The 13,511-nt window shown below is 49.1% G+C and overlaps 1 protein-coding gene across 5 annotated transcripts in view; it reads left to right on the top strand.

The window, feature by feature from the left end:
- Positions 1-13,511, top strand: part of LOC140408776 (protein FAM184B-like) — a 496,156-nt gene that overhangs the window by 470,315 nt on the left and 12,330 nt on the right. For 3 of the 5 annotated variants that reach the window (XM_072496447.1, XM_072496450.1, XM_072496449.1), the window contains one exon: positions 5,991-6,196. The exons of 1 other annotated variant lie outside the window; for it this stretch is intronic. In XM_072496447.1, the coding sequence (XP_072352548.1) occupies positions 5,991-6,196 (206 nt within the window). The remainder of the gene's footprint in view (positions 1-5,990; positions 6,197-13,511) is intronic. One more of the 5 variants, XM_072496448.1, reaches the window with a different exon arrangement.

The raw sequence follows: 13,511 nt of genomic DNA, 5'->3' as shown, positions 1-13,511 counted from the left end.
TCCGTTTCACCCTCTGGTGGGGCCATCATCATTACCCCTAACAACCTCCGTATGTTCGTGTTCAGCTGTCTCCCCTTCACAAACCCAGTTTGGTCCTCATGAACCACCCCCGGGACACATTCCTCTATTCTCATTGCCATTACCTTGGCCAAGACCTTGGCATCTACATTGAGGAGGGAGATTGGTCTGTAGGACCCGCATTGTAGCGGATCCTTTTCCTTCTTTAAAAGAAGCGATATCGTTGCTTCTGACATAGTCGGGGGCAGTTGTCCCCTTTCCTTTGCCTCGTTGAAGGTCCTCGTCAGTAGCGGGGCGAGCAAGTCCAAATATTTTCTGTAAAATTCAACTGGGAATCCGTCCGGTCCCGGGGCCTTTCCCGTCTGCATGTTCCTAATTCCTTTCACCACTTCTTCTACCGTGATCTGTGCTCCCAATCCCATCCTTTCCTGCTCTTCCACCTTGGGAATTTCCAGCCGATCCAAAAACTCCATCATTCTCTCCCTCCCATCCGGGGGTTGAGCTTCATACAATTTTTTATAAAATGTCTTAAACACTTCATTCACTCTCTCCGCTCCCCGCTCCGTCTCTCCATCTTCGTCTCTCACCCCCCCTATTTCCCTCGCTGCTCCCCTTTTCCTCAATTGGTGTGCCAGCAATCTGCTCGCCTTCTCTCCATATTCATACTGTACACCCTGCGCCTTCCTCCATTGTGCCTCTGCAGTGCCTGTGGTCAGCAAGTCAAATTCCACATGCAGCCTTTGCCTTTCCCTATACAGTCCCTCCTCCGGTGCTTCCGCATACTGTCTGTCCACCCTCAAAAGTTCTTGCAACAACCGCTCCCGTTCCTTGCTCTCCTGCTTCCCTTTATGTGTCCTTATTGATATCAGCTCCCCCCTAACCACCGCCTTCAACGCCTCCCAGACCACTCCCACCTGAACCTCCCCATTGTCATTGAGTTCCAAGTACTTTTCAATGCATCCCCTCACCCTTAAGCACACCCCCTCATCCGCCATTAGTCCCATGTCCATTCTCCAGGGTGGACGCCCTCTTGTTTCCTCCCCTATCTCCAAGTCTACCCAGTGTGGGGCATGATCCGAAATGGCTATAGCCGTATATTCCGTTCCCCTCACCCTCGGGATCAATGCCCTACCCAACACAAAAAAGTCTATGCGTGAATAGACTTTATGGACATAGGAGAAAAACGAGAACTCCTTACTCCTAGGTCTACTGAATCTCCACGGGTCCACCCCTCCCATCTGCTCCATAAAATCCTTAAGCACCTTGGCTGCTGCCGGCCTCCTACCAGTCCTGGACTTCGACCTATCCAGCCTTGGTTCCAACACCGTGTTAAAGTCTCCCCCCATTATCAGCTTTCCGGTCTCTAGGTCTGGGATGCGTCCTAGCATTCGCCTCATAAAATTGGCATCGTCCCAATTCGGGGCATACACGTTTACCAACACCACCATCTCTCCCTGTAATTTGCCACTCACCATCACGTATCTGCCCCCGTTATCCGCCACTATAGTCTTTGCCTCGAACATTACCCGCTTCCCCACTAATATAGCCACCCCCCTGTTTTTCGCATCCAGCCCCGAATGGAACACCTGCCCTACCCATCCTTTGCGCAACCTAACCTGATCTATCAGTTTCAGGTGCGTTTCCTGTAACATGACCACATCTGCTTTAAGTTTCTTAAGGTGTGCGAGTACTCGTGCCCTCTTTATCGGCCCGTTAAGCCCCCTCACGTTCCACGTGATCAGCCGAGTTGGGGGGCTTCCCACCCCCCCCCCCCTTGCCGGTTAGCCATCATCTTTTTCCAGCTTCTCGCCCAGTTCCCACGCAGCTGTATTTCTCCCAGACGGTGCCCCCCCGCCCATCCTTTCCCGCACCCACTCCCCCCTTTCCCCAGCAGCAGCAACCCAGTAATTCCCCCCTTCCCCCCCCCCCCGCTAGACCCCCCGCTAGCGTAATTACTCCCCCCATGTTGCTCCCAGAAGTCAGCAAACTCTGGCTAACCTCGGCTTCCCCCCGTGATCACGGCTCGCCCCGTGCGGCGCCCCCTCCTTCCTGCTTCTCTATTCCCGCCATAATTATCATAGCGCGGGAACCAAGCCCGCGCCTCTCCCTCGGCCCCGCCTCCCATGGCCAACGCCCCATCTCCTCTCCCTCCCCACCTCCCCCCCACTCGTCCCACCACTTTGTCCAAACGTTCATTTTCGTAGTCCAATCATTCCAATTTTTCTTCTACAATAAAAGTCCACACTTCATCCGCCGTCTCAAAGTAGTGGTGCCTCCCTTGATATGTGACCCACAGTCTTGCCGGTTGCAGCATTCCAAACTTTATCTTTTTTTTGTGAAGTACCGCTTTGGCCCGATTAAAGCTCGCCCTCCTTCTCGCCACCTCCGCACTCCAATCTTGATCGACGCGGATCACCGCGTTCTCCCATTTACTACACCGAGTTTTCTTCGCCCATCTAAGGACCATTTCTCTATCCTTAAAACGGAGAAATCTCACCACTATGGCTCTGGGAGCTTCTCCTGCTCTCGATCCTCGCACCATAACTCGGTATGCTCCCTCCACCTCCAGCGGACCCGTCGGGGCCTCCACTCCCATTAACGAGTGCAGCATCGTGCTCACATATGCCCCGACGTCCGCCCCCTCCACACCTTCAGGAAGGCCAAGAATCCTCAAGTTGTTCCTCCTTGCGTTATTTTCCAGTGCCTCCAACCTCTCCACAGATCGTTTCTGGTGTGCCTCCTGTATCTCCGACTTCACCACCAGGCCCTGTATATCGTTTTCATTCTCTGCTGCTTTCGCCTTCACGACCCGAAGCTCCTGCTCCTGGGTCTTTTGTTCCTCTTTCAGCCCTTCAATCGCCTGTAATATCGGGGCCAACAACTCTTTCTTCATTTCCTTTTTTATCTCCTCCACGCAGCGTTTCAAAAACTCTTGTTGTTCAGGGCCCCATATGAAACTGCCACCTTCCGACGCCATCTTGGTTTCTGCTTGCCTTCCTTGCCGCTGCTCCAAAGGATCCGCTGCAATCCGGCCACTTTCCTCTCCTTTTTCCATCCGTGTCCAGGGGGAACACCCTTCTGGTTTACCGCACGGTGTTTTCAGCCGTTAAAATTGCCGTTGGGGCTCCTATCAAGAGCCCAAAAGTCCGTTTCACAGGGAGCTGCCGAAACGTGCGACTCAGCTGGTCATCGCCGCCGGTGTTCCGCTATACAGACGAACCAACACGGTTGTAGATGGTACAACTGTGTTTTATTACACTTGATAACAACATCTGTAAACTTATGATTGTCGTTCGTAATTTACCCGTTAACCTGTGGACCTAGCCCTGACACTATCTTAGAGAGACACTCAGCACATGGTGTATGTCTGAGTGGCACGCTGTGAGCTCTGTGCCCTGAGCTGTCTCCTGCTGGAATCAGCGGGAACTGTGGTGTTCTCCGTTTTATAGTGCGTGTGCTCTCACTCGTGATTGGCTGTGATGTTGCGTGTGTGTTGATTGGTCCGTTGATCTGTCCATCAGTGTGTATGTGTGTTTGCACCATGATATGTTTATCTGAATATCATGACATCCCCCTTTTTACAAGAATATGTGCCTATGTGGTAATAAATATTGGTGTGTACTGAGTGCAGCTGAATATGTGTGTGCAATATCTACAACATGTAAATGAGGCTAAACTATATACATAGGAAGGTGTCAGATGCAACATAGCAACGAGGTTGTACCATAAACAAAACAAGTGCAATCATCAAACATCGAAAACGAACTCTTGTAACGACAAAAAGAGAAACACATTAACATTGTGGAATAACACTTTAGTGAGTCCAATGTGCAAACAGGCTCATAAGTCCAGCCTAGTAGGTGGGTGATGAATTTGGGTTGACCGTTAGGTCTCACACCATTCATCACCCGGATTAATGCTGTGCAGTGGCTGGTGGGTCCTACTTGGGGACATCCGATTCCTGTCAATGACCGCATCGCGGAAGGCTTCCCGGTTGTCGGTATCACCGGTCTGTGCATTCTCAGGGTATGACTCGGTGTATGGAGGCTGAATGGCCCGCACGTCCCTGCAAGGCTGGCGGAATTGGGGAGCGTTGGCAGGTTGAGCTGCTCGACAGCAGGCAGCATAGTGTCCCATCTTGCCACAGCGGAGGCATTGTCGATTCTTTGCTGGACATTGCCGCTTTAAATGTGCGGATCCACAGTTGCCGCACGTCGTGACGTCATGGCATTCGTTGCGCCACTGCACAGGCGCAGTTCGGTCCTGCGTAGAGCACGCCTGCACGTCACGTCCCTCTGCGTTGACGTCACTTTTGGCGTGTACAAGCGTGGGAGGCCGCGGAAGGCGCGCGAAATGGCTGCCCTCGTCCGGGCCGCGGGCCGGGAGGAACTCGATCGACTGGATCCGCGCGGCTTCGTAGGACCCCTGCCGTGCCGACTCGGCCGCCTGGAATTGGGAGTACCGGCTGGTCACGTTTTCATGGAGGACGCAGGCTTCGATGGCAGTGCCTAGGGTGAGGCTCTTAATTTTGAGGAGCTGCTGGCGTAGGTTGCCCGAGGTGACCCCAAAAACTATCTGATCCCGAATCATGGAATCGGAGGTGGCCTCATAGCCGCAGGACTGCGCAAGGATATGGAGGTGTGTCAGGAAAGATTGAAAAGACTCATCCTTACCCTGCAGGCGCTGCTGGAAGAGGTACCTCTCGAAGCTCTCGTTCACCTCGACGCTGAAGTGTTGCTCAAGTTTTAGAAGGACCGTCTTGTACTTCGTCTTGTCCTCACCTTCCGCGAACACCAGGGAGTTGTAGATGTGGATGGCGTGTTGCCCTGCCGTGGAGAGGAGGAGGGCGATTTTCCTGGTGTCCGATGCATTCTCCCTTTCTGTGGCTTCTAGGAAGAACTGGAAGCGCTGTTTAAACAGCTTCCAGTTGACGCCGAGGTTTCCAGCAATTTGGAGCGGCTGCGGCAGACTGATGGTGTCCATGGCGCAGGATGGCGGATCCCTGAAGATGTGCAGGTAGGTCTCACAGTTGCTGGGTTCCAATCCTGGTACTATGTCGTGTTGGGTGTTCCGCTATACAGACGAACCAACACGGTTGTAGATGGTACAACTCTGTTTTATTACTCTTGATAACAACATCTGTAAACTTATGACTGTGGTTCGTAATTTACCCGTTAACCTGTGGACCTAGCCCTAACACTATCTTAGAGAGGCACTCAGCACATGATGTATGTCTGAGTGGCACGCTGTGAGCTCTGTGCCCTGAGCTGTCTCCTGCTGGAATCAGCGGGAACTGTGGTGTTCCCCGTTTTATAGTGCGTGTGCTCTCACTCGTGATTGGCTGTGATGTTGCGTGTGTGTTGATTGGTCCGTTGATCTGTCCATCAGTGTGTATGTGTGTTTGCACCATGATATGTTTATCTGAATATCATGACACAGGAGAGGAGTGTTTAAAATAAAGACAGAGAATGGGCAGTTGCAATGTAGTTCTTAACGCATGCACAGTAACTGCAATGAAACGAAAATGTATGTCAAGGCCGACAGGGCTATTCAAGTAAGCCCCTTAATTTTCAAAATGCTCTGATGTGCAGCTTAGGTGGATTGGCTATGCTAAATTGCCCTTAGTATCCTAAAAGGTTAGGCGGGGATAGGGTGGAGGTGTGGGCTTAAGTAGGGTGCTCTTTCCAAGGGCCGGTGCAGACACGATGGGCCAAATGGCCTCCTTCTGCACTGTAAATTCTATGAAACAAAAACTTGCTTTTAGAATGCACCATAAATGGGAGATATCTGTAACATGCAGAGGCTGCAACATTTTCATTGCCAGAAATTGCTGGTGAATTTGCACATTAACAATGGCATTCAGACTATGGATTTTTAATCGTCACAGTCTGGGCCAATATTAAAACACTTTTGTTGCAAGCAATAACTAATACAATTTAATGTGTTCTTTTTTTTATGATGCTTAACTTCAGAAGAAGAGAACAGAAGACTTACCAGTCCGGGTGGTCAGTGTTCCAAACCTGTGCTTATATGAAAAAAACTTTCTAAGCTCAGAATCAAGTCCAACCAATAAGTTCCCTCTAATGACTAAATCTCCAAGCCTGGACCAAAGCCTCAGCAGCACATCAACATTATTGAATCAGCCTTTACAAGTCCAGCCATCTAAACAAGCTCCAAGGTATTAATGCACTCTAGTTTATAATGAAACTATTTCTTATTCAAAACCCATTAATAGATTCCACTAAATGTGTCCGTGGTTTGAAAATTGTGCCAAGATTTAGATTGCTGTGTTTACATTCAAATATGCAGAGCATTGGAAATAAAGCCAGGGGACTGAATCCAGGGTTAGTGTGGATATGACTTTGTGACCTTGACACAAAATTTGGGTGGAACTATTTCTAGCTGGGAGATTTGGGGAGAAATAGGAGACTGGTGCAATAATGATTATTGGCATGATTGAAGCCATAGAAAAAGAAGTTTTAAATTGATGCCATTGCTTGAGCAAAGTCTTACTGTCAATTGTGCAAAATTGCAGCCAGCTATAAATAAAGTTGCAAGCTTAAAGTTATAGCCTGCTTGCTTCTTGGTTCTCTTCAGCTGAACATGATAGCTGTCAGAATTCTTACCCCTAACTCCAGATCATCAGGCAAAACAGGCCAATGACGGAAATTGTCTTGAAGATGTTTAAAACACAAATGTCGATTTGCTTAACACAAGGTATGCTTAACCTTGTAATTTGTATTATTTTTGCCTTTTTAGTTTGCACATCTTATTTTTAGCAGTAACCCCCTCAGTTTTGTGGGGGGACAAAATCAAAATGGTATTCATTGATATTAAAAGCACTTGGAAGTTATTTCATTTGGTGACTTTATGCTTCTTGCCATTAGCAGTGTTTGTCAATTGAAAATATTTGATTTGAAGCCTTTTTAAATTTTGCTTTTCTGCTTTTTAAGTATTTACCTGTATTTGCCATTCATTTCCAGTTCTAATTTGTTACTGTTGCATGGATAAAAAATTTCAACCAGTCAAATGCACTCTTGTATTGACACCTGCTGTCTACCTCAATCAAGCCAAAGTCCAGCATGACTGAAAGAGATGAGACTGAAGTTCTTGCAACTGTCTTCAGGCAAAATTAAGGAAGACTTGTACTCCAGAGCTAGCCTACCCTCTGGCAGATATGACAGAGCACCTACCCAACAATGTGGAAGATTGCCCAGTATGTCTCAGACAACAAAACAATTTAACTCAGCCAGTTCCCTCCGATCAGCAGTAAAATGATGGATGGAATCATCAGCAGTGCAATTTAATGGCAGCTATTCACCAATGCTTACAACCATACAGTTCCAGATCTAAATACAGCCTTGATGCAGAAATAAACAGTAGTCGAATGCCAGAAGAGGGTAAGAGATTACAAGTCTTTGAAATCAAGGAGGCATTTGATCAAGTATGACTTCAAGGAACCAGAGCAACATTGATGTGAATATGAGTCAAAGGCAAAAACTGCAGTTTTTGAAGGGGCTTATCAGCCGCTAAGGAAAACGTTTAGAGGCTAATTACCATAGCCCCAGCACATCACTATGGGAGTTCCTTAGAGAGCTGTCCTCTATGCAGCCGTCTTCAACTCTTTCACTTTTGTTCTATTGTAAGGAGTTGAGCTACAGTTCGCTGACTAATGTGGTGTTCAGCTCCATTCAACTCCTTTAATAATAATAATAGTAATCTTTATTATTGACACAAGTAGGCTTACATTAACACTGCAATGAAGTTACTGTGAAAATCCCCTAGTCTCCACACTCCGGCGCCTGTTCGGGTACACAGAAGAATAATTCAGAATGTCCAAATTACCTAACAGCACTTCATAATAAAGTACAGATCAGCCTAAACTGGGGCCTAGAACTCTGTCTATTACTTGCTGATTATGCTGTTTGGCACACAAGTAGTCCTGTGTTGTAATTACACCTCATTTTTGTTATGCCTGATGTTGCTCCTGGCATGCTCTCCCACTCTCTTCATTGAACCAGGGTTGATTTCCTGGCTTGGTGGTACTGGTGTAGAGTGGGGGATATGCCAGGTCATGCTTGAGGTTACAGATTCTGCTGCTCCTGATGGCCCACAGCGCCTCATGGATGACCAGTCTTGAGTTGCTAAATTTGTTCGATGTCCATCCCATTTAGCACGGTGGTAGTGCCACACAACATGATGGAGGGTATCTTCAATGTGAAGAAGGGACTGTCTCCACAAGGACTGTGCGGTGGTCACTCCTACCGATACTGTCATGGACAGATGCATCTGCAGCAGGCAGATTGGTGAGGATGAGATCAAGTATCAGTTCTTGTTCGTGCCCCCACCACCAGCTGCAGTCCCAGTCTAGCAGGTATGTTCTTTGTGACATGGCCAGCTCGATCAGTGGTGGTACTACCAATCCACTCTTGGTGGTGGACATTGAAGTTCCCCACCCAGAGCATTTGCTGCACCCTTGCCACCCTCAGTGTTTCCTTCAAGTGGTGTTCAACATCTGGGAGAGTACTAATTCATCAGCTGATGGTGGCTGGTAGGTGGTAATCAACAGGTGGTTTCCTTGCCCGTGTTTAACCTGAAGCCATGAGACTTCATGGGGTCCAGAGTCAATGTTGAGGAATCCCAGGGCAACTTCCTCCTGACTGTATACCACTGAGCTGCCACCCCTGCTGGGTCTGCCCTGCCGGTGAGACAGGACATACCCAGTAGTAGTGATAGTGGTGTCTGGGACATGTCTGTAAGATATGATTCCGTGAGTGTGACTATGTCAGGCTGTTGCTTAACTAATCTGTGAGACAGCTCTCCCAACTTTGGCACAAGCCCCCAGAAGTTAGTAAGGAGGGCTTTGCAGGGTCGGCAGGGCTGGGTTTACCATTGTCCTTTACGGTACCGGCCTGGTTCGATGTTGGGTGGTCCGTCCGGTTTCATTCCTTTTTTATGTTTTCATAATAGTTGAATGCAACTGAGTGGCTTACATGGCCATTTCAGAGGGCTTTTAAGAATCAACCACATTGCTGTGGGTCTGAAGTCACGTGGGCCAGACCAGGTAAGGATGGCTGATTTCCTCCCTAAAGGACATTAGCGAACCAGATGGGTTTTTACAACAACTGACAATCGTTTCATGGTCATCATGGGTGGGTGAGCCAGATATTTCATTCGGGCTTCGACAGTATGGGCTGGGGGGATTTTAATTAACAAGTGGATTCGCTTCTTAGCGGAAAAGGTTGTGGCAGATCTCGGTGGCAGGTATGTGATTGTTACTGGGTCATTGGCGGTTAAGTTGGTAGTATTGGTGAATGTATATTCCCTGAATTGGGATATTGTGGCATTTGGTTGGCCCATCGAATCTGCACCGACCCTCTGAAAGAACACCCTAACATAGGCCCACTCTCCTGCCTTATTCCCATAACCCCAGCTAACCGTTCAACACTATGGGGCAATTTAGCATGGTGACTCCACCTAATCACATACTTGGACTGTGGGAGGAAACCAGAGCTCCCGAAGGAAACACACGCAGACACGAGGAGAATGTGCAAACTCCACACAAACAGCCACTCAAGGTCGTAATCAATGCCGGGCCCCTGGCGCTGTCAGGCAGCAGTGCTAGCCACTGTGCCACCGTGCCATCCTGTGATGTGGCATTCATAACGAAACTGTTGGCCTCCATCCTGAATTTGAACACATCTGGGTGGAGATTTGAACTGTGTGCTGCAGCCAAAGTTAGACTTCTAGGCTGAAGTCGTTGGCTCCTTTGGGGGTAGCGAAGGTGCTGTTATTTATGGAAGAGATGGCAGGGGGAACCGTGGTGCTTCTTGCATCTGGGGGATAAAGAATTCTCATTCTTTTCCCCAGGTCATAAGGTACACTCCAGGTTAGACTTCTTTTTGATGGGTAGGTATCTTCTTCCTGGGGTGAGGAAAGCAGACTATTCGGCTATAGGCATTTTGAACCATGTGCCACACTTGGTGGACTTGGTTTTAGAAATGGGCCCTGTTCAATGTCCGGAGGCTGGATATAGGGCTAGTGGCGGATGTGACGCAATTCTAAGCCTATAGATGAGTATATGGGGTCCAATGGGACTGGGTCTGTCTCTCCTTCCACACTGTGGGAGGCCCTGAAAGCGATTATCAGAGGGGAGATTAGATCACACAAGGCACACATGGATAGGGAGGTAAGAGAAGAGCGCCAGAAGCTAGTTAGCGATATTCTGGAGGTGGACCGCAAGTATTCGAGTGACCCTACCCCAGAGCTCTTGAAGAATAAGAAGAAACTGCAGGCGCAATTTGATCTGTTGTCTATGGGTAAGGCGGTGCACCAGCTGCATTCGAGGGGGGGATGGGGGGGTTATTCATGAACATGGGGAGAAGTCCAATCATTTCCTGACTCACCTGTTTGAGCCAGCAAAACTGGATGCCTTATTTGGGGAATGGGGAACAGCACAGTGGGCTAAACAGCTGGCTTGTAATGCAGAACAAGATCAGCTGAGCGGGTTCAATTCCCGTACCGGCCTCCCCGAATAGGTGCCGGGATGTGGTGACTAGGGGTTTTCACAGAAACTTCATTGAAGCCTACTTGTGACAATAAGCGATTATTATTATTGAAAGGGCCAGAGAGATTAGGGGACTTCTTTCTGGACGGGCAATTTGCCAGCTTGGAGGAATTGACGTTTTTTTTAATTTAAAGTACCCAATTCTCTTTTTTTTCCAATTAAGGGGCAATTTTAGAGTGGCCAATCCACCTAGTCTGCATATGTTTGGGTTGTGGGGGTGAGACCCACATAAACACGGGTAGAATGTGCAAACTCCACACAGACAGTGACCCGAGGCTGGAATTGACATTGAAATATGAGCTCATGGAGTCAAATTTATTTAGATATCACCAGGTTCAGAAATGTGCAAGGAAGGCCTTCCCGGCATTCCCTGAGGCGCCGCCGACATCTTTTATGGCTTGCGGGGTCGGAAGAGGGTAGCACATCTGGTATCTAAGGGCGGATCCTGTCAGAGGTTGGGCCTGGTGGATGGGGTGAAAGCGACGTTGGGGGGGGGGCTGGGGCCCATAGTAGATGGCGAGGTGTGGAGCAGACCCTTCGCAGGGTGAACTCCACTCCCTCGTGTGCGAGGCTGGGCTTGATCCCGGTCAAAGATGTTTTTAGGGCACACCTGGTTCAGGCAAAGATTAGCATTTCCCCCCCTGGAGATGGATGATAAGTGTGAGCGGTGTTCCGAGATTTTGGCCAATCACACGCGCTTCTTCTAGTCCTGTCCCAAACTTAGAACCATAGAAAAGTTACAGCACAGAAGGAGGCTATTCAGCCCATCTTGTCCATGCTTTCTAATCCCACCTTCCTGCAACCCTGTAGTTTACAGCACTGAAGGTGCAGATCCAAGTACTTTTTTAAGGTGTTTTTTAAAGAGCCTCCACCACCAACTCGGGCAGTGAATTCTAGACTCCCACTGACCTCTGCGTAAAAAAGTTCTTCCTCATGTCTCCTCTACATCTTCTGCCATTTATCTGGAATCTATGTCCCCTGGTTCTACAATTCTCCACCAAGGGAAACTCTTTTATCCTCCATCTCTTCCCTTCATAATTTTGTACACCTCAATTAAGTTACCCCTCAACCTTCTTTGTTCCAAGGAAAATAACCCCAATCTATCCAATCTCTCCTCGTAGCCACACTTTTCTAGCCCTGGTAACATTCTTGTAAACCTCTTCCACTCTCTCCAGAGCAATTACATCCTTACTGTAATGTAAGAGGTGGAAAGGAGCACAGTGGTTAGCACTGTTGCTTCACAGTGGCAGGGACCCAGGTTCGATTCCCGCTTGGATCACTGCCTGAGCGGAGTCTGCACATTCTCCCAGTGTCTACGTAGGTTTCCTCCGGGTGCACCAGTTTCCTCTCACAAGTCCCGAAAGACGTGCTTGTTAGGTGAACTGGACATTCTGAATTCTCCCTCAGTGTACCCGAACAGCCACCGGAGTGTGGTGACGAGGGGTTTTCCACAGTAACTTCATTGCAGTTTTGATGTAAGCTTACTTGTGACATTAATAATGATTATTATTATTGTTAATGTGGTGACCAGAATTGCACACAATACTCCAGTTGTGGCCTCACCAGTGTTTTATACAATTCTGACATTATATCCCTACTTTTATATTCTATACCTCTGTCAATGAAGGAGAGCATTTTTTACAACCTTGTCGACTTGAACTGCTGCCTTAAGGGGTCTGTATACTTGTACACCCAGGGGTAGGATTCTCCGACCCGGCGTGGGGTCGGAGAATCACCGGGGTCTGGTGTGAAGCCCGCTCCCGCCGTGTCCCGAAGTCTCCAGAGATTTGGCGGGTGCGGGAATCGCGCCGGTCGGCGGACCCACCCCTGCCGATTCTCCGGCCCACGATGGGCTGAAGTCCCGCTGCTGGAATGCCTGTCCCGCCAGTGTGAATTAAACCACCTTTTGGACGGCGGGACAAGGCGGTGCGGGCAGGCTCCGGGGTCCTGGGGGGTGCCCCCACGGTGGCCTGGCCCGCGATTGGGGCCATCCGATCCGCGGGTGGGCCTGTGCCGTGGGGGCACTCTTTTTCTTCCGCCTTCGCCATGGTCTTCACTATGGCAGAGGCGGAAGAGACCCCCTCCCCTGCGCATGCACGGTGATGACGTCAGCAGCCGCTGATGCTCCCGCGCATGCGTCGCCCGGCGAAGACCTTTCGGCCCCGGCTGGTGTGGCGCCAAAGGCCTTTCCCGCCAGCTGACGGAGCGTAAACCACTCCGGCGCAGGCCTAGCCCCTCAAGGTGAGGGCTTGGCCCAAGTCTCCGCACCTTTGGGGCGGCCCAACGCCGGAGTGGTTCCCGCCATTCCATTACGCTGGAACCCCCCCGCCCCGCCGGGTAGGGGAGAGTCCCGCCCCTGATCTCTCCCTTCATCTACCCCTCTTAGTATTGTCCCATTTATTGTGTACCCCCTATAACTGTTTGACCTCCCCAAATGCATGACCTCACACTTCTCGGTGTTAAATTCCATCCAACACTTTATCGTCCACTCCCCTGTATCTGGTGAGGATTGGAAAATCATCCTCAGAGCTTCTGTTATCTCCTCCCTGACCTCCTTCATTAGCCTCAGAAAAAATCCATCTGGCCCTTGTGACTTATCAACTTTCAAGGATTCCAACTCTTCGAATACTTCCTTTCTCTTTATGATTATCCCATCTAATATTTCAGTATTCCTCCTGGACTACTATTTCTGCATCATCCATTTCCTTTGTAAGCACAGAGACAAAATATTCATTAAAACCCTTTCCACAGCCTCTACATCTGCACACAAGTTCCCTTCTTCATCTCTGATAGGTCCCACTTTCTCCTTAACTAACATTTACCATTAAAAATTGGTAAAACTTCTTTGGGTTTTCTTTAACTTTGCTTGCTAATCTTTTTTCATGCCATCTCTTTGATTTCCTTTTTGACTTCATCCCAGGACTTC

This window comes from Scyliorhinus torazame, chromosome 3 (genome assembly GCF_047496885.1).
Source record: "Scyliorhinus torazame isolate Kashiwa2021f chromosome 3, sScyTor2.1, whole genome shotgun sequence".
Classification (NCBI taxonomy): domain Eukaryota; kingdom Metazoa; phylum Chordata; class Chondrichthyes; order Carcharhiniformes; family Scyliorhinidae; genus Scyliorhinus; species Scyliorhinus torazame.
Note: the sequence above shows the minus strand (reverse complement) of the source record. Positions and strands in the feature narration are given on the sequence as shown.